We start from the raw sequence: 27,632 nt of genomic DNA on the forward strand, positions 1-27,632 counted from the left end.
TTTATTAAATTAAAGTTAGATGAAACAATTACTTAAGTGGAGAACAAATATCTTTATAATAATTTATCATGCGATTTTATGAATTTTTGTTTATTTGATAAGATTGAATAAACAATTGAGGTTATTTTAATAGTTTTACAACTTATGGTATTTTTATGTTTATGAGAATATATACAACACAAAAATTACATATCGCATGTCCAAACAAAACTTCAATTTCATTTCATGATCCCATATCATGATTTCATATCGCATGGCCAAACGGGCCCTAAATAAATGAAAAAAATTATGTAAAATATCAACTTAACAAGTATGAGAATTTCATAAAAGAATGTAATATGTGCAAAATATAAAGATTGGCGATGCAACTTCATAGATATAAAAATCAGTACAAAAGATTAAAACCGGAATGACATCTTAATGAACACAACATACTAAACACAAAAATTAGTACAAACTTAACAATTAAGTACAAGAAGATAATAGGACTCTTGCATAGTTTAGTGGTATAAATAATACAAAATAATCCTTATAAACAGAAATATCTTTTGTGTAATATATTGAAATGTAATGTAATACTACTAGTTGTGACCAAAAATTGGAAAGAAAAATTCACAACTAGAAGTTTTTCTGAGTATAAAAGTATCTGCAAATCTTAAGGTTAAACTCGTCTTAACAACCTGAGAATACTAAAATAAGCACTGAATTCACCTGGCATGTGAACATAGAGTAAAAGGAGAAACTGCAAAAGACTAAACTAAACACAAATTTTCATTATTTTCAATCCATTGGCAAAGCACTAATAGTAATTATGAAATTCAACCATGGGATTGTTAATTTTACAGAATAATTGGTGGGCAGGCTACTAATCCATAACCATGTGAGCAAGAAACCAGAACAATGATTGAAGTTCTGAGTTTCAAAAATTATTTCATGTTTTTTTTTGTCGCCCTGATCCCAAGAAGACATATTTCCTCTTTCAGGGTAACGGACGTAACTACTCGCTATGCTAATGCCAATCATATCCTTGTTCATTTTACGTTAAGGTCGCACTCATCTTGTACAGCAACTTCAGAGAAGAGAGACTTGAATGTACCTAGGGAGAATTCAGACAGATTCAAGGCAGCATTGGCAATGGACTTGTCTTCCTCAAGTATTTCTATTTTGCCCGATTTTCCCTGTATGAATGATGCATGGAAAATGCTACACTTAGTACAGATGAGAAAATTAAGCAAGATAAAGTAGAGAGAGAGCTAAAACATGTGAACAATGGACATAGTGATATGATAATTAAACATCGGCAAGCCAACTTCTCTGTACATCTTGGAAGAGGGTAGACAGGAACTTAAATGTTTATCAACTATATCGTTTTTGTAAGTATCTGTCTAAGCCTACCACACAATCCTACACAAATTTGAAAAAGACTTCAGTTGCTGTAACAGGAAAAATATGTTTTGGTTACAGTATTACAACAGCAGAGAGTGTGTTTCTGCTGTAATCATATGGAATGTCTGTGCCATAAACTCGCAAATGGACTCAATAACAGGTACATTAATTTTGTGGGTTTGACTAATCAACTAAAGCAAGTATGAGATGCAAGCATACATAACATCGGAGTTGTAGGACCCAGCCCCATAGATAGAAATAAATCCGACATGGCAATAAAGGTATCTGATGGATTTCAAGTAGTGGTTCAGTAGTTTGATGAGGATGAAAACTTGAAGAAAAGGGAAGTTTCTTAGAATGTAAGAAATTCTAAGGAGGTCTGATTTCTGTTCTAAAAAGTAATTCTCTTCTGGCACTATTTTTATTGGAGGACAAGTTTTTCCTCCTACAAGTATGGTTTTATTCACTTATTTGTATGACAATCGAGAGATAGAGAAAGATGTAGTTCTCCATACAATAACAACACATCCAGTGTAGTCCCACAAAGTGGGGTTTGGGGAGGGTAGAGTGTACGTGGACTTTACCTCTACCTTAGAGGTAGAGAGATTGTTTCTGATAGACCCTCAACTCAAGGAGTAGTTCTCCATAAGGGAAGAATAAGAACTAAAGTGAGTGGTATTCTTGTGAGGGTGTCAAAGAAAATGTATTCCGAGTGTGTATAACCTAGTGGGTTTCCTCTTTTGGGTGGGTGAGTCTCTCAAAGACTTTGAAATTAACACTTACCAGAGCAAAATTTTCAACTATAGTGATATTGCTCCTTTTGGGTTGTGGCTTTTCCCTTAAGTTAAAGAAGAGTTTTCCACGTAAAAATATCATTATGCTTCCTTACTTTCATCCTGCTTTTACTATGGTTATCATCAGTGTTAATCCTTGAGTTTTAGCTAGTATAGGAGCATGAGAAGGGGTTTTCATAGGCACTGGCATACGATCAGTACTATTTACATGCAACAAGAATAAAGTATGTGCATGCCTAGCAATTTGCAGTGTTGTAATGGATGGAAGATGACGAGACCCTTGTATACCTAACCATCGATGGGGTTGCAATGGATTGGAAGGTGTCAGACCCCTGTTTTGGTTGAGATGTTTTCTCAACAGGAGAGTTGGGCCAAGGGTTTTTTTCACAATGTAGATCTTTGTGAGGAAAAAAAAAAAGAACGCAGGAGTGAGTGGTACTTCTGATAACCGAGAAATCCCCAAAGGTCCCGGCACACGGTTCAAAACTTGGTGGATAATAGGTCCACCCTTCTCCACTTAAGTATCAAGTTTTTGTATGTGACCGGATTCAAACCCATGATGGAGCCTAACATATTACGTATATGTGCTCTTGCCACTAGAACTGCCTTGAGGGCAAGGGTGAGCGGTATTACAGTAAGCGGTATTAAAAGAAATGAATGTATTCTGAGTGTGTATAATACAGTGGGTTTTGGGTTTTCAGTTTTGAGTAGGGGAGTCATGAGGACTTTGTGACACTGAAAACTAGAACCTCCAAACTACTCTGTTATACTGATATTATTTTTCTCTTTTCGAGCTGTGGTTTTCCCCATAAAAATCTTTTTATTCGTTAATTTTTACCATGGTTACTATCATCCCGGTGGGTAATCCTCAGTTACTAAGACAAATCACAGGAAAATTAATAAAACTATCTATATCACCTCATCGTGTGATCCTCTGATGTAACCTACAATCACAACTTCCATTTTGCCAGGCTGGATCTGTTCGTCACTTGAATCAACTATACAAGCTTGCTGAAATGGAGTAGAAAAACAAATATGATCATCTTTAAACTAGGAAAACATATAAGAACGAGAAATTTAAAATAGTAGCAGATAAAAGATAAAAGAGATGATAAAGCTAATGTATGTCAAGTAGGAATTAGGGACTATGCAATTAGACAAATTGTAACTATAAGCAACATCATGCATGAAGCAATTAAAATGCCTCGAGAAGATTACTGACGAACTTTTTCTTCTGCTAAAGAAAACCAGTAAACTTTTTTCATTGCTTAAAACATACGCACTTCCAAAAACTGTGCCACACTATTTGATGCTTAGTAGACAGCATGTCAAACTATAGATACCAGTTGTCCACTGCACAGACACATTGAGTAATGCTGCAATAAACACTTTATAACAGTTATAATAAGTGTACGGATAAACAAAGTATTCTGCAATATCCCTAACTGAAAACAAATAAGCAACCATAATAGAGAGAGATCCATGAGTAATCCAACAGTGTGAAGTGAAGAAGCATTGGGTTAGTTTACTCACCATCTTCCTCTTAGAACTGCAGCAGCCATGTCCCCAACCATTGCCAAGAACAATCTTTATGAACTTGTAAGCCTCAGGTTTTGCCCAGCCAAAATAAACTCCAAACACTTGATCGGGTAGAGTAGACGGCCCATCATCTGGATATGATCCTTAGTCAGAATTCTGCGAGTCTAATAACACAAATAAGAAGGAATCAGGGAGAGGATATGGGGCTTGTCATAGACCTGCAAAATCATGGAGGAGGCCATTTTTGTACAGACCCCTGAAATGAACAGGTTCAACCAGCAACGCATTATCAACCCCTGCAATCATCAAGTAATAAAAGTTGCATTATGCTAGAAGGACATGCAGGACCAGAGCATAAAGAAGGTATACTGGAAAGAAACATACAGTCTTCAAATGGTGGGAGACCCCATACTTCCGGCTTTAAATCTAGGAGTGAACGAAGCACAGAATCAGCTATTGTATATTGATCAAATTCAGAATGGAAAGATGGCACAGCTACCACCTTCATTCCAGCAGCCTTGCCTGCCCTGACTCCGATACTGTCAAAGTTATTGGGTGAGGAACTACTGTCATATCAATTTCAGTTAATAAAAAATGTTCAACAGTCGTGCATTAACTGCACAAACATGTCCTCAATATGTAGAATCATGAATGATCAGTTCACTGAAGAGAAAATGAAATAAACAAGGAGCAAGTCAATTTAAAGAAAAACAGGATTACTTTGATTTCTAAGGAAGTATCTGAAGCCCTTCACATGCATTAGTGTGTGCCACAGCACAGCACAAAAATTGTCAGCTTTGACTAGAGTTAAGATGGCACACACTCACATCTCATGTGAATCATGTTTAAGCTGTTCTAATTAGCAAAAATGATATGCTGGAATAGATCACCAGCTTTTGATACCAAAGCAGCATTAAAATTAGTAGAATTACACACTGCAGAAATTAAGACTTCCATGTGTAGGTACGTGTATCAATGAGTTATTTCAGTCTTGTCCAGAAAAGATCAAAACCAAGAGGCATTTAAGGTTAAAGCCTCATGGCCTAAGATAGGCACAAGACTAATACTCACCCCAGTTTGCGATTAATGTTTCTATTGGAGGTAAAATAACTTAACATGCTCCATGCACCAGGTATGTGAAATTCAAGAACCAAATTTTTGCACACTTAACGCAAATTCACTTCTCAGTCCCACAAACATTGTTAGATGGAATTACGTACTCATGATATCATCATATCAACATATGTTAAGAATCAAAATCAGCTTCGAGAGTGTGTTCAGCTAGTCAAGTTAGCTATTAATAGGGAAAAAAAAAAGGAGGAATGGCAAACTTTTTGAGGTACATGTTAATCTGTTAAGAGTTTAAGCAGTAAACTAATGCTAGACAGCTAGTCATGCTGATCGCTTGTGACGATGTAAGTTTGATCCTTGAGAATAGAAATACAGTCACTTACATGAAAGGTGGATGATTTCCACCACTCACTAGCACACAACATAGGCATGCAAAGAACTGTCCAACTTAAACAAGCTAACTAGAAATGAGAAAGAAAAGGCGACTTACACAGAATCCTCTATCACTAGGCAGTGAGCTGCATCTGCACCCATTTGTTTTGCAGCTTCAAGAAATCTAAAATCAATTCAAGAATTCACAGGAAATCAGAAGAAATATATTATCTCACAGGTGACACCAATTATCAACCAATGGAAAAGAAGTTCAGTCTGTCAGTGATATACACAAATTTTGCAAGTGATTTTAGACTAACAATAGCTTCTGAACAATGAACATGTATAGCACAAAATTGTTATTCGGTTCTTATTTTAGACATAATAGGAAAAGGGGAGATTAATTGAAGACGCTTTAAAGGAATTAGCTATAGGGTTCTTGAATTGAAATACTTTTGCTTACATATTTAGTCTTTTTAGTCAACCATGAATATCTAAATAGCAGAGATCAAATGATAGATTTCGGTAACTTTATGAGCTTCTGAAAGAATAGTATCATGAGCAGTTTGTACATGCTATCGTAATTAAGCACCTTCTTGGTTCTCCAGCTATCAATGAAATATTCTCAGATTTTCTTCAAGAAAAATGTGATAACACAAACTTTGAGAGGAATAGAGGATAAAGGAGTATGTCATATCTTATGCATAGCAGTAACCAGAACTGTTCAGAGAATCACCCACAGTAGAAAGCCTAACTTACATGTCTGGAGAAGGCTTCCCTGATTTAACCTGATCACTTCCAAGAATTACGGAAAAACATTCTTTCCAACCTAGTTCAATGAAGAAAAAGGATTATGTTAGCTTATAATATACACCTTCACAAGGAAACAACTGAAAGAAAATTGATGTGCTGACCATGATTGAAAGTTCATAAAGGTGACCTCATTTAGGAAGAGAAGGAAACATTTTTTTAACAATAAGATGATTCAAAAAAAACACTTTGCTGGCTTTAACAAAAAGAATTTTCTCAGTCCTAAGGAACTGTCTTATGGACTATTTACTTCGAAAATAACAACACTAATTGATGAAGCAAGAAAATAAAAGGATAATGTGAAAAGGAGCATAATGAAGATAAACTACGTTTTACATTAATTTCTTAATGAGTTATAGCACAACCTTCTTGGAGAGAGACTTTCCCATCTATGTTTTTCCTTTTGGAATTTGAAGCAAGGGCAAAGGGAACTCCATGCTTATGGAGATGTCTTATAAGGCGATTAGCACCAGGAAGTGCTTTCGCTTGCAACCACCTGCAACAAAATAGGAAAAAAACTGTACGTGAATACTCTGTTGCGCATTTGCTTAATCATTGAATATCTTAAATAGCTAATCTATCACACCATCAACACAATGTAAGAAGATGTGCAAAATTATTGACAAGTGCAGGCGACTAGTGCATAGTGTTTTACTAGATTCTGTTAGTTATACAGAGCAGAGCATTAATATCATGCGGCTAGTCAAATTATTAAAGATGTCATGGCAACAAGTATTTCATTCTCATCATGTCATCAACTAGAATCGGAGACATTATCACAGAACATTTCACTCGAAGACATTAAGATATAACTTTGTAACACAGTGTAGGAAAACGGGAAGATGCATGTGCTCTTGAAGCAACACAAAGAAGACTTCTATTCAACATGTAAGAGCAATAGGAGAATGTAAGGATCAATAACCATGTTACTTATCCAATATGAAGTAAAATGAAATGCACAAATATGATGATTTTGTAAGAAGATGACATCAAACAACATAGACGGATCCAGGATTTGAACTTAATGGCTTTGAGTTCCGAATTCTACCTCAACCTATTAATTTGTTGTGTTCGGACTCTATGTTTGATACTATTTTAATGGATTTTTTAACACATATATTAGGTTTGAACCAAATGTATTAGTTTGGACACAGACAAATCCAAGATTTGAAGTTTATGGATTCCTATAGTGACCTCAAGTTAATATACAATCATAATTGGGTTCACATTCAAATATTTAGTGGATTGATACATATACTGGGTTTGAGAAAAAGCCGATGAGTTCACGTGAACCCATAAGTTATGTTGTAGATCAGTCTCTATTTGGACAAATCCATAACTAATGCACTAGGTCTGCCACTGTCAAGTGTCAACCAATTATGCCTTATAGTAGCTTACAAGTGAATATCCATATAAGAATATATCCAAAATAAAAAGAAACAACTAATATATTGAGAGACATGGTTTAAAAAACACTTACAAGTCATGATAAAAGGGCATGACTGCTTGGACATACTGATCGGGCGTGATAGGGAGGTCGTAATCACTGACAATGCCAATAGCGTACTCTTTCTGGGCCATGCCCAATCTTTTCTTTTCCTTCTCCTTATCTGGCACCTTCCCATATCCAGCCAGAAATTCCTTCAGAATTTCCTTTGTCAAGTGCTCTAAAACATACACATCCAAGATTTAGTATCACCGGGCTCAGAGTGAGATGCATACAACAACAATATACCCCATTTTAATCCCACAAGTGGAGCCTGGGTAAGGTGGTGTATACGCATCCTTAACATATCTTATGCACTTCACTTTTTAAATTGTTTCTATGGGCCTAATTTAGATTATAAGTTTAAAACTCAATCTTTCTTTCTAAAACTCTATCCCACTTAAATTGCATCACACAAAAGGGGACTGAGACAGACACCCAAAGGTGTGACCTAGTGGTCAATAAAGCGGATTGGAAATCATATGGTCTCAGATTCAAATCCCAGCAAAGACAAAAACATTAGGTAATTTCTTCCCATATGTCCTAAACTTAGTGGACAGAGTTACGGTATTAATACATGTTGTTGGTGGGAGGTGACAACTGACCAGTATCACGGTAATTAGTCAAGGTCATTGACATCAGAGATTGACCCACCCGGTGGACTACCTAGGTATAGATCCTACGCGCAAACTGACTCAAACACCATGGTTTTTTTAAAAACAGGGACTATATCCATACATTGTCAGAGTAAAAAACACGATTCAGTTGAACTCATAGTAAAAAAAAAAAACTAGAGCCCAAAACACAAATGCTACAAACCCAGAAAAATATAAAACTAAAAAGGGAGTGGAAAAAGAGGACCTGTACTCAAAAGGGTACCATCCAAATCAAAAATGACAGTTGAAATTTGAGTATTTCCATGTTCTTCTGCAGAATGAAGATCCCCCATTGTTGAGTGTCAGAGAAGTTTTAGGCTTTGCTGTGAAATCTGATGAATGAGCAGAAAAAGCATATAATAATATGAAGGATTTTAAAGAAATATTTTAACGAAAGGATCAAATTCCAATTTGCAATTGGGCAAAGGTGCTTACACAATATGGGGAGGGAGTCTTTTTCCCGCCTTCCAAAAGTAATTATTCGGTATTCCAAGTACTATAACACCAAATATTATTGTTCCACTACGTATATCCTAAATTCCAATATCCTCTTCTTTCTTTTTGAGTGATGTTCCAATCAACTGGCACTTGCATTATTTTAATTGTCCACTTTTATTGTACTATCTGAATTTTTGAACCACCTGAATTACTGAGTTAACATATTATATTGTGTTTAGGTGATTCAAATTTTTTATATTTATATATTCACATAATATATAAGAAAATTAGTTTATATAAACATTCTAATTTTTTGTCAGGTGAACATCTTCACATCCCCTAGATCTGCCCCTGCTTGTGCATTAATACATTCAGTAAGATGATTTTGTTCAGATAAATAGAAAAGATCATTAATGTCGTTTCTATGATTTTAGAACATTAACTTTTTAAATTTGTCATTCTAACTGCCCGACACCTTGAAACACCACGTTCGTCTTGATGCTCTATGTAACACTATTATTGGTGATGGAGTTTAAAGAAATTAATTTGATTAAAACACTTTTAACAATAGCTACATTAAATATGATTATTTTTTTTCAAGTTATGTTCAAAAGAGTTGTGTCAAGTTAAAATGATTCAAATTGAAAAGAGTGTTATAAAATGGAAACGAGTAGGAGAAACTATCTCAAAGAAGATGGGATATGACAAATTGTTGCTTATCAAATGCCACGGGACAATTTCGAATTTGCACTGTGCCAAAAGTGGCGAGAGCTGGATGTGTATGGTTCTTATCAAGTTATCACAGATTGATAGTGACAAGTCTATACTAATGAATAGTTATTTGAAAAGTATAACGACGGCAAACTAAGGGGAGACACAATTGAAAGAGGATTTTAAAAGATGAGCAAGCACAGACAAACTTCCTTTTTTTTCAAACATAGGCAGCTGTACCATGTTATTTGGTCAAATATAAACAACACATGATGGCAGTTCCAAGAGACAAATGATAGAGAAGATACTCAACATGAATACGTAACCATCCACTCTATTAAGGTAAGCAGAGTTCAGACAAAGGATTAACAGTACCTCAAACGCTTATCCTTCTAGAATCAATTCAATTACTTTTGGCCACAAACAAGGAGTTAAGAAAGTCAAATATAACCAATCAACCTCCATCAAGAGATAGAGAAAAAGTAAAGGTGAAACAATCTTCCATAGGAAAAACCAATCAGCACAACTCCTTGGAAAAGTCTTTTTTGTTATCAACAATCTAACCCACCAAATTTGTCATTGCCTTGGCTCAATAAGAAAGAATAACTGAGCAAGCCATTTTAAGGCACTAATTCTAGATATTCTAAGTCTTCCAATCCTTTATTTTGGGTAAAAGACTTCTCATGCAGAGAGAATAAATACTATTGGGGTAAAAGATACCAATAATATGCACCAACATAGAGTAGCAAATATGCTCAGCTTCAAACTAAATGAAAAAAGGAGAGAATAATGGAAATTTAGTGACATTGAGATAATAAGGGTGACAGGACAAGCAAATAGCTGATATCCTCCATTTGGCTGCGGCAGTCATCTGAAAAATAAAACCACCTATAGACCAGCAATTATCTAAAGACTGAAACAACTCACTATACGGAGAGAGGAAATAGCACAGGGATACAAATTACACACTGAGTTGCAGACAACCAATTAACATGTGAAGAATCTGACACGACAGACCCATAATAGAAGTATCTACTAAGACTCAACAAACAAACACCCCCCTTGGCGTATCCTTGTCCTCACACCTCCAAATACACATAGTAGTTCTAACCATTAGGCCCATTCACTGCAAAAACACAAAAAGAATATTATTATTTGGAATGACTACGTAATTGAATTACTACCAGTCTAGAAAAATCTAAAATCGACTTAAAGGAAGGAGACTGGATACAAAGAACCTACCTCTGCATCTTCACCTCCACCAGCTTTGTTTGTGGCATCTCCCTTTTGGGCATCTTCTGTGAAAGGGAAACAAAATTTTAACACACAAAATTATCAAGTTAGTTTTCCCCTCAGATTCAGTAAATTAGGCAATCTATTCATCTAGCTCAACCCCCCAATACTGCTATTAAGATCACGTTTTTATGCCTTGTCAAACTATCTTGCACTGCATTTATAGTATATTTCTAAAGGAAATAATTACTCACTGGGAAATAGCATTTTGATTGAAGGGCACATGTAAACTAACTGAAAAAATTGTACAAGTACACTGTCAAAATTCAAGCAGATACCCAAGATTTAGCTGAAGGTAACACCAATAAAACTTCATGGCTAATCCGATGTCAAGAAAAGAAACCCATGACATAAGAAAAAACCCTTCAAGAAACTAATACTTCCTTGCCTGACTCTTTTTTTCTCCTTCAAGGAAGAAGCAATGCCACACTTCTTCTTTATCACCCTGGACTTATTTTCTGAAAATAGTGAGTTAGCACTTAGTATTACAATATCATCTTCTTCTTTGTTTCCTTTCTGAAAACCAAGATATCTCGGGAAGGCAATGGCGCACAATTCAAAACTCAGTTGATAATGGGCCCGTCCTTCTACTACTACACTTAAATACAAGGCTTCTATATGTGTCAGGGTTTGAGCCCATGACGACTGCCCAACTTGCATATCAAACGCTATGCTCTTACCTTTAGACCAAAGCCCTTGAGGCAGTTCTCTAAATGCTATCTAAAAGGTTGCAGAACCAAATTAGGTTTTTCTGTAGACATCTCACATGTGATTGAGCTATCAAAACCACTGAAGAAACTATAGCAACTACTAGCGGAAAAGACAGGCAAAAGATCTCAACCAAGCCTGAGAATAGTAATTTCAAGCTAAACAGAGATAATTATAAGAAACAAATAAGTAAATAAATAAAGTGCCGTCGGCCAGGGAAAATTATGAACACCAGGAAAACTCTAGATTATACAAACGCCAAGGTGTCATAGGATATTAGGATATGAGTCAAAGCATACCAGCATCCTCTGGAAGATCAGAAGTCCACAAGGTGAGGTTGTCCCTTAGAAGCTGCATAATCAAGGTGCTGTCTTTGTAGGAATCCTCATTCAGGCTGTCCAGCTCAGATATTGCTTCATCGAAGGCCTGTTTTGCCAGATGGCATGCCCTGGAGAAAACAGATTATAATCAGCTGAGCCTAGAAACAAGTATGGACACACCGATTAAAAAAAGGTATGGACAGCTTCAAGAAGATGAAAATACAAAAGACAAACCTTTCAGGTGAATTCATGATCTCATAGTAGAAAACAGAGAAATTCAAAGCCAGTCCCAGACGAATGGGATGAGTGGGTGGTAATTCCGCCTCCGCAGCAGTTGTAGCTGACTGCACAAGTTTTAGCAACACACAATAAGTGGAAGCAGACAGACAGGCATATATATCGCCAAACAAATAGGAAATTCATCATCTAAATGCAGCAAACAGAATTGGAGAAAAGAAAAAAGGAAAGAAGCTCTCAATGAAAAAATGCATGTTAATAAAATACAAATCTAACTCCTGTAAGATCAACTTAATTGGCATTGACATACAAAGGGTCTTCACTTTCACCCCAAGTAACCCAAATTGTGGCACATTTTCCATTGTTCTGCAATGGTATTTGCTAATACAAAATACCCCAAATTGTGGCACAAACTTCATTGGTTTATAAAAGAATTTTAAAATATTTAATGGGAAAAAATCTGTAAGAGAGTTAATACCACATTTATGTCTTTTAAACCCCAGTAACTCAACAGTGGCACAAACAAGAATTGGGTTGCAGCCTACTGGTAGCTACTCTGACCCACATCTCTTAGATGCAGGTTCTAATCCATAAAAAAGGCACTCCCTCTTCAACCTTCCTTCCACTATTCACAGGCCTACCGCCACCCAAAAAAGTTTTTAAATAATGGGACACAGACTATCCTGGTCAAAGAGGACTGTGATAATACCCAAGCCAATGTTAACCAAAAGAAAAGTGAGCTCTAAGTTCTGGTGGGGCTTTAAGCGCAAAATGCAAATAAAGTGTGGGCTTTAAGAAAAAGTACTAGTTTCATTCTAAGACAAGTTTTTGAACAAGCAAACTCCTCTCACTTTGCAAGTCATCAGATAATGAATCAACCATTCAATGACAATCAAACTACTTTTACTGCTCAACTTTTTACTTGTATACTTAAGAACTGCTTTGAAGTATATACATATATATTAAAAACAAGTAAAGAAGCACTATTCTCAGAAACAGCGAATATTTGTTTATGACAGATTAGAGACAAGAGAAAAAGTTTAAATTAAAATTACAATTAGAGACACTGATTCTAACCCAAAAATAAAAAAATTCAAGGGATTAATGATAACATCTGGGGCATTTTCCACTATCACGAATAAGGGGGAGCATGGGAACTGACATGTGCGTCACTCTATTTTTGAGAAGCCGGGTCCCAAGCAAACCATATACCTGATATGCTTTCAATGAAAGCTCTGCAACCTCCTTCTTGTCATTGCCAGCTTTAAATTCTGCAAGATAACGATAATAGTCCCCCTTCCTGCAGGCAGAGACAGATCAACTTAACAACTCCAGTTTTCTAAACTTCCCAAAACAACATATATTTAGAACTCAGACCGACAACAAACAGAAATCAGAACCCTCACATCTTGTGGTAAAACACAGTTGATTCGCCTGCAGAGCATGACGGAATTAGATGCTGATCAATGACCACCATAATATCATTGCAAATGTTGGTGAGCTCCGACTCCACCTTTTGCAGGTACTCCTTGATTCGCTTGACATTTTGCTCATTTCCTCTAGATTCTTCCTTCTGCTCAATAGAGGACAAGATCCTCCAAGATGCTCTCCTAGAACCTACCACATTCTTATAACCAACAGAAAGAAGATTCCTTTCCTCCACAGTCAATTCAACATCCATGTTTGCGACATTCTTCATTGCTTCAACCATTTCTGTACCACAATTCACAATTCCTTAAAATCTCAACCAATTACATAAAATATGAAACCTAGTTACATTTTCCATGCATATAACCAAACAGATCAATAAAAGGTAAATCTGTATAGAACTTCCAAGCAGATAAAAAACATTTGCTAACATATTAATTCTGAATACATTTATTAAAAATCCTTAATACATCAAAAGCACCAATTGTATCATATTGACGAAATCTCAAATTCCAAGTAACTGAAAATTCATTTGAGTAATTCAACATTCTTCAAGCGCATCAACCCTCTCCGTACAAATCCTTAAAGGTAATAAATTCCTACAACCTACATAACACAATCAGAGCTAATTGAATTTTTATTGCATTTAACCAAAGTGGATCAACAAAAGTTTACGTGTGCTCAACTGCTGACCTAAGTCAGCTTGCTGATATATGAAACTTCAAAAGAACCAATTGTTGCATCTCAATAAAATTGACTTATGAGTAATTCAACCTTCAATCGGATCAACCATCTCTGTACTAAAGTACTACAACCTACATAAAATGACTAGAGTCTAACTGCATTTAACCAAAACGGATCAACAAAAGTTAATCCATGCTGACCTAAGTCCATTTACTAATATATAAAACTTTAAAACATCGAAGGCAACAAGCGCAGCATTCCAGTAAAAATTTACATTCTGAGCAACAAAAACATAACTAACAGTTCCATGTCCGAACCTTTTCTGAGAAATCATATGAGAGATACATCAAATTAAAGCATATACTCAAAAGAAACAGAAACAATAACAGATCTACACACAGTAAAAAGTAGAAACCCTAACCATCGTAGCGTTCGGCTTGCTCAGCGAGCTTAGCGACGTAGACGAAGTTCTCACGTTCTTTGGAAGAAGCCATTTCCGATCTCTCTCAAATTGAAATCAAAGATTTTTTGTACTGAAGACACAGATTTTCCTCTATTCTCTCCCTTTTTGCTTCTCTGGTTCTGTGTGAATGTGCTTTCTCGATGACGATTTTACGGCAGTAGCTACAGTGAGTGGAGTTTTATCTAACAAGGGCTTCCTTAAAAGGGAAATAGCACTTGTCATCCTTTAACTTTTGTTTTCTACTAGAATAGCCCCTAGAGAAGTTCAAATTAAATTTAACCCCTCCAAAATATAATTTTTACATGACTGTCCTGTTAATTTGGGACAAATAAAATATGTGGGAATACATTGAAACCTTTAAACTTCCATAAAACTTTAGGAGTCGTTTGGTAGCTGATTAGAGTTATGCAGGTATTTTTAATATAGGGATTAGTTATGAGTGAATTTATGTATAATTTTATACAAATTTTTCACGTTTTATCCTGCATAAAATAATTCATAGATTCTCTCATAACTTATACATGTATTAGTTATGCAGATTTCTAAATTATCAACCAAAACGTTAAGTTAAACATAAATTAGTACATGGATAACTTGTTTCTCATCCAGCTACCAAGTGTGCCCTTAGTGCACTAACTTCAATCAAGATCTTACTAGGCTAAAGGAAAGCAGGAATAATATGCACAAATTACTCAAGTAATCAACTTCACCATTAACTCTCTCATACACTTGCCAAAAGCCAAAACATAGCCAAAGTCAATAAATCAAGTGCAACATAGCTAATTAGGTAATGAAGATCTTTTGTTCTTCCTTTCTTTCTTCTGCAACCATTTCCCTTTCATTTTTGACACGTAAATGACTCCTCACAAGCATCTCCAACACAATTATTTGTCCATTTATCAGGTAAAACTAAGCTCTCTTTGTAATAATCAACATAACGCGGATTGTAACACCAACCATTTGTAGAATAGTCATTGGCCTCACCAATTCATGAGTAACCATAATCATCACGAAGAGAAATATAATTTCGTGTAAAGTAACGAGACCTAATACTGAACTTTTTCACCCATGAATCTGCTGCACCATACTCTCTCATCGAAGGATTGACTTTATTGGTAGTTTTATGAAGATGTCAATCATCACTTCTTGTGGCAAATAATCTGACATTTTTTCTTATCCTCAAATAGGTATCTCTTCTAGTGGTTAACAAGTGTGTGTATTTGTTCAGTGTTCACTTTGAACACACAAAAGCCTTTTGGAAGTCCAATGTGGTACTCTTGGGATGATACAAAAACACTTCTAGTTCTCTGTTTGAGACTCTTCAGTTCTAAAAAAGAATTGTATAGGCCAAAGAACCATTTCTCCGCACACTTTCTAAATGATCAACATCAGTAACAACAATATGATTTAAAGTGTGTGACTGTAGCTACAAAATCAATTTACTTCTATGTTAGTGGCTAACCTGTTCTTGGATCCAAATAGATAAATAAATATTTACTATAATGGATGAAAAAAATTATTATTGCTGAAATTTAATTTGGCAGCAACTCACGTCATGAACAGCATCTGGGATCAGTTTCATTTGGTTTTCACCTGTAAAATTGAAAAGCAAAATCACTTCCAATGGAAATGGTTTCATATATCATATTCATAACAAAAATTAGCATGAATAGTTCATTGCACCTTTCTATCAATAGCCCAGACAACATCTGTGGTACTGTTAGGGAGAAAATATGTACCTAAAACAATAAAAGTTTGGACTTGCTTTTCCTATTTTTTTTTAGATAAGGGTAACTTTGTATTCACAAAAGATTCATCATCCAAGAGATGACGAATTGGAAACTTACATCCCATAGTGTGATGAGCACACCTCCATGATGTTAATCAGATTACAAGTTTCCTAAGAAATCAACTAATTCTACCCCATCCCCCACCAAGTCTTGTTTACACCAAAAAATAGAAGACTATTACAGTTTGCTTTAATCCTCTGAAAATTGATTTTCTGTCCTTCAAAACACCTAGCATTCCTTTCCTTCCATATAGACCACCAGATGCATGCTGGGATGAGCTTCCACCATTCTTCCTCTTGCCTCTACTTCCAACTCCTGGCCAGCTGTTCAGGACCTCCAAAGTAGTCTTTGGCATCACCCAACTAATCCTCAGACTGCACAAAAACGTATTCCACAACCTTGTAGCGGTTTGACAGTGAATGAACAGATGATTATTCCACAATCATTAGACCATCCCCCACACTGATGCATATGTTGTTCCTGAAGTGTGGCCATAATCTTCTAATGGTCTTCCAAACACTACATCCAAAAGTGCCCATAACCTCTTTAGTTGTCCATTGATTAAATAAACCATATTTGCCTGCAATGAATCTTCTCCATAAGGCTTTGTCTTCAGTACAAAATCTCCATAACCATTTCTGAAGTAGACAGCTATTCTGTAGACTCAGGTTCTTCAGGCCTAAGCCTCCTTGGATTCTATTGAGTGTGATTGACTCCCACTTTACCAGATTATAGCCTCCCTTTTCCTTGTTACCCTGCCATAGAAAAGTTCTCCGTAGCCTATTAATTTTCTTCTCAATGTTCTTGGGGAATGGAAATAAGCTCATCATGTAGGTGGGCAGTTAAGCACCAATATTTGTTTTGCCTTTCTTTTGTTAAGAGCACTACTTCAGCTGAGCAATCTGAGAAGAAAAAACCAAATTTGACATAAAAATTGGAAATTGAAAGAACAAACGAATAGGAAAGAGTAAGAAAGCTCTTCTCTGTGTTGGAGCAACAATGTTCTGGGTGTAGCAGGCATGAAAGGCCTATCAGTGGAATGTAGCTGATGACATGAACAACTGAAATAAGCAAAGAAAAATATTGTCAAAAGGAAATATCAATATTGACCTTGGTTGTAACATCAAGTTTCACTTATTATACGTCGTGTACAAGTAGAAAGAATATCAGAATAAGCAGAACAGGCTCACATACCTTAACAGAAGTTTGGAGCCGGTGTAAACCAAAGTCTTGGCAGAAGATCATTGCTGAACAAGCGGTTGTGCCAACGTCTAAGAGCTCGTTGAAATATCGCTTGTTCAACAATAGTTGTGCTGTCAGGGGAACTATAGTTTAGCTTATGGTAGATCCAATGGTCACTCTTTCAGAATTCTGAAGGGAAGAAGATAAATCAGTTGGTTAATAATTATATATGTAGATTATGTCTAATGGAGGAAAATGTTGCCAGTAAAATAAGCAGTGATATGAAGTGACCAAGGACGGTTCTCAAAGTCATTCAGTTTACGTGGAGTCAAGGTTGTGATCCGAGAAGAAGTTACTGAACTGTAATGGTTGATAAATAGTACACTATATTTGGCATTCGGTGTTAAATTATCTTAATCGTATGAATGGCACAACAAAATCCAAGAGGCTCATATTCAAATCATTTTGCACAACAAAATTTACAATTCAAATCCTTTAAAATGGTACATAGTTTGAGCCTAGTTCAATATTCAGAGCAGTTCTTTTATTTTGCCGGTGACCTGGACACTCTAAAAGGTGTAAGGAGTGAAAGAATGAGAACACATACTGGTATTAATTAAACATGAGAGTATTCACTCTGTTTGTATTATTGTAGCCCATCATTTCACAATTAATTGTATTATATTGTAGATACAACGTTTGGATAAATTGTAACGTTTGTTGTTGTTTAATAATATTTTTCACGTTTTGTTCAACTGTATCGTGTTGTATTGTAACAGGTAAGTTTACTACAATACCCTAAACTATTGTATGCATTAAATTTATCACCAATTTTGGAAAAACAATTAAGACATTGTATTTCTGCTAATTTTTTTGCGGACTTCCTTGCTTACACTGTATCAACATAAACTACTCAATAGCACATGCTACATAGAATAGCATCAGCTTGACTTCACAAAAAAAAAAAGAGACATGCAACTCAAAGACAATTATTTTCAAAAAGAATTTGAAAAGATTCTTTTCTTTTGGGATCAAGCATATCATGTATGGTCCAGAACTTATAACAAAGTAAGTGTTTTCCAACAAGTCATGTTATTAATTGTTAATGGTCCAGGTTCTCTTAGCATCTATACTATTATTCGCGTGTTAAAGTTCATACTAATAAATATAGTGATGAAAATAAGGAAATGCAAGTAAGGTTCTCCATAAACTGAGATATAGTTAAAGCAGAATAATAACTTCAAGAATATAGTTATGGACAAAAAAAGTACCTGTATTTCGAAACAAGGGCAGAAACCTGAGCAAATAAAATAGTTAACTATGAAAAAAAGAAAAAGAGTGCAAACGTAGGGTATGGGTATTTCAGTGGAGTTAAATAATATAGGGTAAAGGGTAAAATAGAATTATGAAATATTAAGTAAGGACATAATTTGAAAGAGAAATTAGGTAACGACGTGATCACACCATATAAAGTCATTACATAAAAGGGCGCTTTTCACTGTTACGTAATGACAGAATTAGCAATATAATATAATATATTTTAGTTAACAATCAAAATAAACATTGTATATACGATACAACAATACAAACACTATGTAAAACAAACCTTTAGTAATGGACGGCTTGGCTGTATTGCAGTTTTTATTACAAGCATCTGATGTAGAACCTAACATAAAAATATTTGTCAATATATATTAATGATTTTTTGTAGATTTGGCTAAAGTTATGACAACTTTCAGTAACTTACCTTCCTCATAGATAGAATGAAGACTTCCTATGTCAAAAGCGGGAAAGGAGGGAAGCTCAGTAACTGCGTAGATCAGGCAATGATCAGAATAGTAAGTGAAAAGGCATATCCATGCAGAGGAAGAAATACTCATTTGCACAAAACGGTGAAATAGAGTTTGTGTTTTTTTGAAAAAGGGTAATTGTAAAACGGTGAAACAGTGTGTTCTATCCAGAGTTCAATAAATTTTAGATCTGATATGTTAACTAGTTTTGGAAGTCTAGCAAGAGTTTTTCATATTAAGAATACGCTTTTCATTAGCTATCATAAGTTGGTAGAGTTCACGGCACCTAAAATTTCTATCAGCTTATTTCTTATCAGAGTTGGGGCATTAGCTTGTTTGTCCAGCATCCGTGGATATTAAACTTGTTGCTCCCAAACTTTTTGCTGCAAGTGTTCTACCCCAGTGTTATCAAAGGCGAAAAGCGCAAAAAAGCTCTAAGGTCCGTTGGAACTTTAAGCGCAGAGCACAAATAAAGTGTGGGCTTCAATGAAAAAAGGCGCAAAGGGAGAAAAGAATACAAATATATATGTTTAGTCCAAGACTAATAGTTATAAACATGAATGACTAACATATGACCAAAGAAATTGAAAAAGATCATGATAAAGTGAAATATTAATTGTTTAGTGTCACTTCTTCAGAAGAGGCTCATTGGCAAGGAAAAGTTTGCCTTAAAACCTTGATGACGACACTGAAGCGCACATAAAGCGAGGCGAAGCGCTCAACACGTTTTGAGCCTCACTTCAGGGCTTAAGCGCGCCTTTGACTACACTGTTCTACCCTCTTTACTACTGTTGGACCTGTTTCCCCTAACAATTTATCAAATTAGTATTATTATACGGAAAATTTTGGATAAAGAAAATCTAAAGCAATAAAGTTAACTTTAAACGGACAAGATTTTTGATCAAAAAAACTTCAAAAGTCATGCCACATATTTAGAAAGAAGATCAAGGAGAGAAATGCGTAGTTATCCATGCAATCAAGCCTAAGCTTGATCAAGACTTTAGCCAAACACTTTATCTGTAAGTTCAACTCTTTCCTCTACTTCACCTTTTAACCCCGAAGTCGGTAGAAACAAACTAAACTATTGGGAAAATGAAAATCAACCAAACTATCAGCAGAGAAACCAAGTACCAAGTTAAAATACAAATTTAAACCTTTAAATGCAAATAGATAATCCACGGAACCTGATAACATGATATGGAAACATCATCAGGATGGACTATTCTTAATAAATGGGGTGTACAATAGGAGGTTGACTAAAGTAACAGAGAGGTCAACAGGACCCTGGAAGTCTGTATGGAAAAATGTGGCACCAATTAAGTTGAAATGCTTCACCTGGCTAGTAGTCAGAAGAGCTATATCTTGTCGGACTCATGACGCACTACAGAAAAGGGAAACCTACATTGCTTCAAGATGCTCATCATGTAAGGAGGCTTTAGAGACAAACAACCACCTTTTCCTACATCGTAAGAGTTACAGCACAAGGGTGGGCATCATTCGTCAATTTAGCTAAGGTGAACTGGTCTATGCCAGAGCATACTGCTAATCTTTTAAGTTGTTGGATTAGGATAGGAGGTAGCAAGTGCCAGAAGATTTGGTGGAAAACAATACCTGCCTGTATTTGGTGGAACATTTGGAAGAAGAGAACTGAGAGGATTTTTGAAGGCAAAGAGAGCTCCGTATAGAAGATCAAGTGGAAAGTCATAACTTCTTTATGTTCTTGGTGTAAAGAACAATGTATAGAAGAGGAAGTTCAGTTACTTGACTTCATGGGATTACTGCAATTAGTTTCTATAAAGTATAATTTTTTGGAGGTGGCCAGTATTAGGGAATGCTCAGGAATAAAAAGTTACTGGTTCAAAAGAACGCAAACAAAACCAGTTCACAGGCATGGTGATGAAGAAGCCAACTGCAAAAGAAGAGTGAGGAGGCCAGAGATGTTCTAGAGTACAAAGAAGCTTCAGAAACCTTGGCAGCGGAAGATAGAATAGGAAACAAAAAAAATGCAGTGTAAAAACCTGGAAGAGAAAACGGAGGAACCTAGCAAGATCCAGATGTTGCATTATAAAGCAAATGGCCAGGCAGGCATGTTGACAAAACAGAGGCCTGAAGCAGGAAACAGTTGCTTCTCATATGAGAGAAATGTACAATTTACCTACTAATGTTTTGTCTAATGGCCGAATGCCCCATGATGTTTTCTGGGCTCCTCCTTCAAGGCCTCCTCCATCTTATTTATCGACTTACTTGAATTATACTTATTAGTTACCCTTTTTCAGAAATTTCTAGTTCTCTTTGAGTGTACAAGGAGGGCCGGTTATTCACCTAGACTAACTGAATTAGGAATTCCACCAAGTTCTTGAACACATGCTGATATGAAATTAATGCACTGTATTTGGCTTTTGAAAGAAGGAAAGATCTCTATATCTTTACCTTCTCGTTTTTCATCTTATCTTAGAATCTAAAGATCGATGATATACCTTTCATTTTTTTTAAATCCTTCTCTTCTTAGTTGCTCATCTTTCTGGGAATCTAATGGTCGTAGACTACCTACTTGTGGCTATGTTGAAGAATTATTTACCCCTAGCAGTAGCAAGGACCCTTGATCCAAGTGTCTTTTGAAAACAACCTCTCTAACTCCACGAGGTAGTGGTAAGGTCTGTGTACACGCTACCCTCCCCAGACCCCACTTTGTGAGATTTTACTGGGTATGTTGTTGTTGTTAGTAGCAAGAACATGCAACTTTCAAAGGGGTTACCAACCACACGAATCGCTATAACAAACCCTCACTTTACTTTATGGATAGCGTTTGTTCTCTTTCAATAAACAAATTGAGAAATTGGGGAGAAAGAAGAAAGCTAAATTTGGTGATGACCTAAAAGCCATTGGACCCTATACCTCACTGACCAAAGACAAAGGTGCATTGTATTGGACTGAAGTATGACCACTGTATACCTGTGTGACTGTGTCATTGACAAATATAAGCCAGTAAAGTACACATCATTTTGTAGCAAGTTTCGTGCAGAATGAGCAAAATAAAAATAATGCTAAATGAGGAAATACCAGACAAAGAAACCCAAACAGTTTCCTTTCTAGAAGCAAATATACTTCTGCAAAGACTGGTTGCATAAAATTTCTAGCTAGTACATCAAAAGAACCCCTAGCGCAACTGCATGTTAATGGCAACTGAAATTGAAATTTCATCTAAGACGAAGACTAAACTCCTATCAGCAAGATGTAGAAGAGAAGAGGAAGATGAATGAACCAGCGAGGATAAGCCAATCACAACTTGTTGTAAGATCAACAAAATAGAAAGAAATGCATGTGATCATGACAACTAAATTCAGTTCATAAGTGGTCTTTAGAATTACTACCTATAAATTGGCTAGAAACAGTAATCAGTTAGTCTGCAAACCACAATCCAAGACTATTCTACCATTCTTAATCCAAAAGTTTAGCACCCAAGAGCAAATGTGCACTTTAATTTGTGTAGTGACAGGCAATTGTTGGATCTGTGATTACGGTTTATTAGACTGTGTGAGTTATGCCTATTTCCCTAAAATAACCGTTATGTTGCTGTGAAGGAAGAACGATCACAAGGCATTTGAAGATAACCTGAAAGACTGTTCCAGCATGTACTGTTTGGGTTTTTTGGAGTAATAACAGCTATGCTACGGGCGCTACCCAAGGGGGGAAACACAACAGATATCCTCTAACAAATCCAATTTCAGCAAATAGACGATGTAAAAGTTTTCTAGTATACTAAAAAACCCAAGGTGCCAAGATAAACACACAAACCTTGAAGTATCATGCACCAAACATTAGATATATAAACACACAAACCTTAGAAGTATCATGCACCAAACATTAGATAGATAAACGCACAAACCTTAGAAGTATCATGCACCAAACATCTATCAAGAAAGTAATTAAGACAAGTATTTACAGTCTGTCTTTAAAACAAAGAGTTTCAGTACCCTAGAGTATAAATGTGCCATACACTTCTGGCTCATGGAAGCTTTGACCTTCCAATACATCAAAAGAGGTCTTCATTGTCAGATTGAACCCTGCAAAATAATGTAATGTTTCCATGAAATTGAGAAGACTTTTAAGAGAAAATAAGTTGGCATATGCCTAAGAGATCAACACCTAAACTTCAGTGAACTAACTTCAATCAAAAACTTACTGAGCTAAAGGACTTCAAGTGCAACATAGCTAATTAATTGGACAATGAAGGATCTTTGACTTGCTTGATCTTCCTTCCTTTCTTCCGCAACCATTTCCCTTTCATTTTTGACACGTAAAGCAATCCACTCATGTGCAAAAGAGATGCAATCCGCATTCTATATTTAGATTTTTCCCTTGAGATCCTTCTTTTCCCATCTTTGGGCTCTCTCTTCCATAAATTGGATGACTCCTCACAAGCATCGACAACACAATTATTTGTCCATCTATCAGGTAAAACAAGGCTCTCTTTGTAATAATTAACATAACGCGGATTGTAACACCAATCATTTGATGAGTTACCAATGTCAGCATCTTTAAACCTTTCACCTGTATGATCAACTGAAACCAATAATCTTCGGTTACCTTCCCATAAGATTTCATCATTTTTCCTTATAGCCATTGGCTTCAGAAATTCATTAGCAATCTCAAGCTCAGTTGGAGCAGCGCTTCCAGAATAAGGTGTCCAGAAAATGTCATCACGAAGAGGAATATGTTGTGCAAACTGATTATTTTGGATGCTGAATTGTTTCACCCATGAGTCTGGTGCACCATACTCTTTCATCATCCAAATATCAATAGGTTCATGTTTGTCATAGTTATTATCAACCAAACAAAGAGATTCCTCTGACACAAAAAGGAACATTTCATCATAGTGTGACCGTGACTCATTGATTAAACTACTCGGCAATATCATCTCTGAGAATGTCTCATCATGCATGTTGAATAAAACAATCACATTCACAAATGATAATGCATCCCATTTGGAAGCAATCCAATGAGAAGCTTCATTTACATACGCCTGTGATGTAGTGGCAAGGAATAGGCAAGACAGAGAGACATGACTAATGTCTTCCCAAACACCAGTACTTAACTTATAAAGATCAACATGAGGTGGCAACGGATGAGACCAAGTGTGTACTACTCTTACCACCTTGTAGTCATTGGTAACATGATCAAAACCAAACCCCAATGCATAAGCAAATGTATCACATTTCTCACATGTATAAATTTGTTCTGGGAGTTCTACAGGCTTTCTGATAGATGGGTTCCAAAAGTAGAAATGATTCAAGTAATTCAATTGGTCGGCAGCAGCAAGGCACACAATCCCATTACAACTGCCCACAATAGTAACGACACCGTTACTGCACTTAAATGAAAAATCTAAGTGGTTATTTTGATCCAATTTCTCATTATAACGGAATAAAGCATAAATATCTATTTCTGTGTTTCCAGAGTAATTTTGAATCAGCATGTGATCATCTTGTTTCCGATTGAGATGCGTAGAGATAAAATTAGGGCTAGTAAGAAGAGAGTACCATGACTTGCAAACACTTGTGCATAGAAGGATTGATTTGATTGGTAACCTTGTGAAGATCTTAATCATCAAGTCTTTTGGCACATAATCCGACATTTCTCTCCCGCGGCGAATCTGTTCAACTGAATTGAATGTCTCTGTTCTTCGAGAGCTAAAAAAAACTAACTCCACTCTTCTACACCTTCGTGGTTGAACCCTAAAATCTGCTGCTAATTTATTTGTGCAGCTTCATATCTCGATTATCTGTTTCTAGTTTAACACAAAACTTTTTTGAAGTACAATGTGGTACTTTCAGGAATAAAAAAGGTTAAAACTGATAGAGAAATATCCTTTATTGATCTATTGGCCCCAAAATATTCTTGACATCAATCTTTGTATCCTTTTATTACCTTTATTAGATTCACCGCACGTGCTTTGCACGTTATGTCTATTCTTGAGCACGTGTATGTCTATTCTTGAGATCCACGTAACCGTGAAATAACGTGACACCGACACTATATAATTCGATTCACGTAACCACGAAATAACGCGACACTGACACTTTATATAATTTGTAAGTTGCTAAGCTCGAATCAACATTTGGGTCTCGGATTTATGTAAAGAAATACAAGTACCTTTCAGTTGTACCAAGTCACTTGTATCCTAATTTTTAATAGTTTAAGTCTACATGAAAGTAGCGTGTTCTACGGTATTTACATGGTGATGATCATCTCATCTCTTATTCAACTGAACCTATGAATACAGCCAATGAACTTTCCATTAGCTAATCATGCAGTGCATACTTACTTTGTGGGCACTTAGACACCTTGAATTTTTAAATTTTTGAATTTTTGGAAAGAAACTAACAAGAAGTGATAATTAGGAGTAAACGTATTAAATTAAGTATTCTATTCCCACTTTATCATTGTAACGGAACAAAGCATAAATATCAATTTCTGTGTTTCCAGAGTAATTTTGAATCAGAATGTGATCATATTGTTTCCATTAAGATGCGTAGAGATAAAATTAGGGCTAGTAAGAAGAGAATACCATGACTTGCTAACACTTGTGCATCAAAGGATTGATTTGATTGGTAATCTTGTGAAGATCTTAATCATCAATTATTTTGGCATATAATCCGACATTTCTCTCCGGCGGCGAATCTGTTCAACTGAATAGAATTCTCTGTTCTTCGAGAGCTAAACAAACTCCACTCTTCTACACCTTCCTGGTAGAACCCTAAATCTGCTGCTAATTTATTTGTGCAGCTTCATATCTCCATTATATTTCCAGCTTTACACTAACTTTTTGGAGTACAATGTGGTACTTTCGGGAAACAAAAAAGGTTAAAACTGATAGAAAAATATCCTCTATTAATCTATTGGCCCAAAATATTCTTAGCGAACCTTTATTAGATTCGTGTGTTGTACATGTACGTCTATTATTGCACGTGTGTATATTTATTGGTGCACGTGTATGTTTATTCTTGAGATTGATATAATCGTGAAATAGTATCCAAACGTCTTTTACAAAGTTTTTAATTAGTGTCATTGAGAACTTGCGCTAACGCTTTATATAATTTGTAAATTTCTAAGTCCAACTCAACACTTGGGTCTCGTATATACGCAAAGAAATACAAATTACCTTTCAATAATACCAACTCACTTGTATCCTAATTTTTAATAATTAAGTCTACATGAAAGTAGCGTATTTTTCAATATTTGCATGGTGATAATCATCTCGTTTCTTATTCAATCGAACTTATGAATACCTAACCAATGAGTTTTTCATTAGTTAATCATAGCACATACTTATTTTTGTGGGTGATTACACTCCTTAAATTTTTCAATTTTTGGGAAGAGATTAACCGCCACAAGAGACTACGAAGCGATATATAATTAGGTGTGAGCGTATTAAATTAAGTATATATTCAAATTTCATCCACAAAAATGAGAGTGTGGTAACAATTTATGTACATATAAGGAAACAGGGAATATTGAAGCGTATATGAGTGTGTCATTTAAATTTGACTTTTTATTTTTAATTTAAAAACTATTTTTTTAAGTCAATCCAAACGGGCTCTTACACTTAATAATTGAACTTATATATAAGATACTCAAAAAACATCAAACAACAATATTACATAATATTACAACCACGAGGATTCTCATCACTAAATGCATCACCAACACGACTACCAAATGTGTTTGAATTGCCCCTGTAAAGACTATAGGCACGGCCATAGTTATCGTAGCCGTGTTTGCGATAGTTATAGGCGGAAGCCGGTGGTTCTCCGGCGTAATAAGTGGCCGGACCACTGCTGCCTTGTTGTTGATAATAATGATCAGTGACATAACTAGGGTTATTTCTCATCTCAGGATTATGAGGAAATTGCCATATTTCAGCTCTTTTACCAGTTCTTCTAACTGTTTTGAGTATTTTCTTTTGATCAGCCCATCCTGTTACTGTCACTTTTTGCATAGCCATATCTATTTCTACATTATCAACACCTGAATTTGATCGTCAAAAAGTATGTTGAAATATAATTAACTAATAAAAATGTGTGTTTTCTGTAACACCTTGGTCACATACTTTAACATGGTATCAGAGCAGACAGAAGTTTTGAGATCGAATCTATTGTGAATATAGTGCATATAAGTATATTACCTTTAACTTTCTCGAGAGATTTTCTGACCTTGCTCTCACATCCGGCACAATCCATATGTACTCTCATCTCTGTCATCTGTACTCAACCAAAACATAGTACTTATTAAGGCATATAAAATTGGTTCAAAATTTTTCGTTACGATCGAATTATATATAGATTATAGAGAAAAATTAAAGATAGAGGAGATAGTGATTACCGTTGTCATCTTCAAGCTCTTGATGAACCTTAGATATGTTCTTTTTATGTTTCTTTAGCTACAAAAATATAAAGCTTCTGCAACATGCAACA

At 35.6% G+C, this 27,632-nt stretch overlaps 4 protein-coding genes across 7 annotated transcripts; all 4 read right to left on the minus strand.

Moving 5' to 3' along the window:
• Positions 1-758: 758 nt before the first annotated feature.
• LOC102596105 (bifunctional riboflavin kinase/FMN phosphatase-like) lies at positions 759-8,739 on the minus strand. The gene is made up of 11 exons (XM_006348793.2): positions 8,550-8,739; positions 8,320-8,446; positions 7,453-7,639; positions 6,338-6,468; positions 5,922-5,991; positions 5,281-5,346; positions 4,104-4,258; positions 3,938-4,015; positions 3,714-3,850; positions 3,099-3,191; positions 759-1,178 (listed from the first exon to the last, which is right to left on the minus strand). The coding sequence occupies exons 2-11, from the start codon at positions 8,405-8,407 to the stop codon at positions 1,032-1,034; spliced, it is 1,152 nt and encodes a 383-aa protein (XP_006348855.1). The 5' UTR covers positions 8,408-8,446; positions 8,550-8,739; the 3' UTR covers positions 759-1,031.
• A 1,264-nt stretch (positions 8,740-10,003) lies between these two features.
• LOC102596432 (14-3-3 protein 9) lies at positions 10,004-14,547 on the minus strand. The gene is made up of 7 exons (XM_006348794.2): positions 14,355-14,547; positions 13,228-13,534; positions 13,034-13,121; positions 11,819-11,928; positions 11,564-11,712; positions 10,506-10,561; positions 10,004-10,389 (listed from the first exon to the last, which is right to left on the minus strand). Exons 1-7 carry the CDS (start codon positions 14,425-14,427, stop codon positions 10,387-10,389), a joined length of 786 nt encoding a protein of 261 aa, XP_006348856.1. The 5' UTR covers positions 14,428-14,547; the 3' UTR covers positions 10,004-10,386.
• Positions 14,548-15,775: 1,228 nt separating this feature from the next.
• On the minus strand, positions 15,776-26,039 carry LOC102596989 (F-box protein CPR30-like). Of its 4 annotated transcripts, none has more exons than XM_015309377.1 (9): positions 24,699-26,039; positions 23,342-24,497; positions 23,133-23,222; positions 19,116-19,178; positions 18,975-19,034; positions 18,640-18,665; positions 17,381-17,557; positions 16,080-17,247; positions 15,776-15,989 (listed from the first exon to the last, which is right to left on the minus strand). In XM_015309377.1, exons 1-2 carry the CDS (start codon positions 24,791-24,793, stop codon positions 23,375-23,377), a joined length of 1,218 nt encoding a protein of 405 aa, XP_015164863.1. In that variant the 5' UTR covers positions 24,794-26,039; the 3' UTR covers positions 15,776-15,989; positions 16,080-17,247; positions 17,381-17,557; positions 18,640-18,665; positions 18,975-19,034; positions 19,116-19,178; positions 23,133-23,222; positions 23,342-23,374. The 4 variants fall into 4 exon arrangements, with proteins under 4 accessions (XP_015164863.1, XP_015164862.1, XP_015164861.1 ...); XM_015309376.1 differs by having other exon boundaries at positions 23,342-24,524; XM_015309375.1 differs by having other exon boundaries at positions 23,342-26,039.
• Positions 26,040-26,692: 653 nt separating this feature from the next.
• LOC102581086 (heavy metal-associated isoprenylated plant protein 26) lies at positions 26,693-27,632 on the minus strand. Its single transcript, XM_015309361.1, has 3 exons — positions 27,541-27,632; positions 27,344-27,419; positions 26,693-27,186 (listed from the first exon to the last, which is right to left on the minus strand). Exons 1-3 carry the CDS (start codon positions 27,547-27,549, stop codon positions 26,816-26,818), a joined length of 456 nt encoding a protein of 151 aa, XP_015164847.1. The 5' UTR covers positions 27,550-27,632; the 3' UTR covers positions 26,693-26,815.

The sequence above is a fragment of the Solanum tuberosum genome, unplaced genomic scaffold, assembly GCF_000226075.1.
Source record: "Solanum tuberosum cultivar DM 1-3 516 R44 unplaced genomic scaffold, SolTub_3.0 scf00102, whole genome shotgun sequence".
Lineage (NCBI taxonomy): Eukaryota > Viridiplantae > Streptophyta > Magnoliopsida > Solanales > Solanaceae > Solanum > Solanum tuberosum.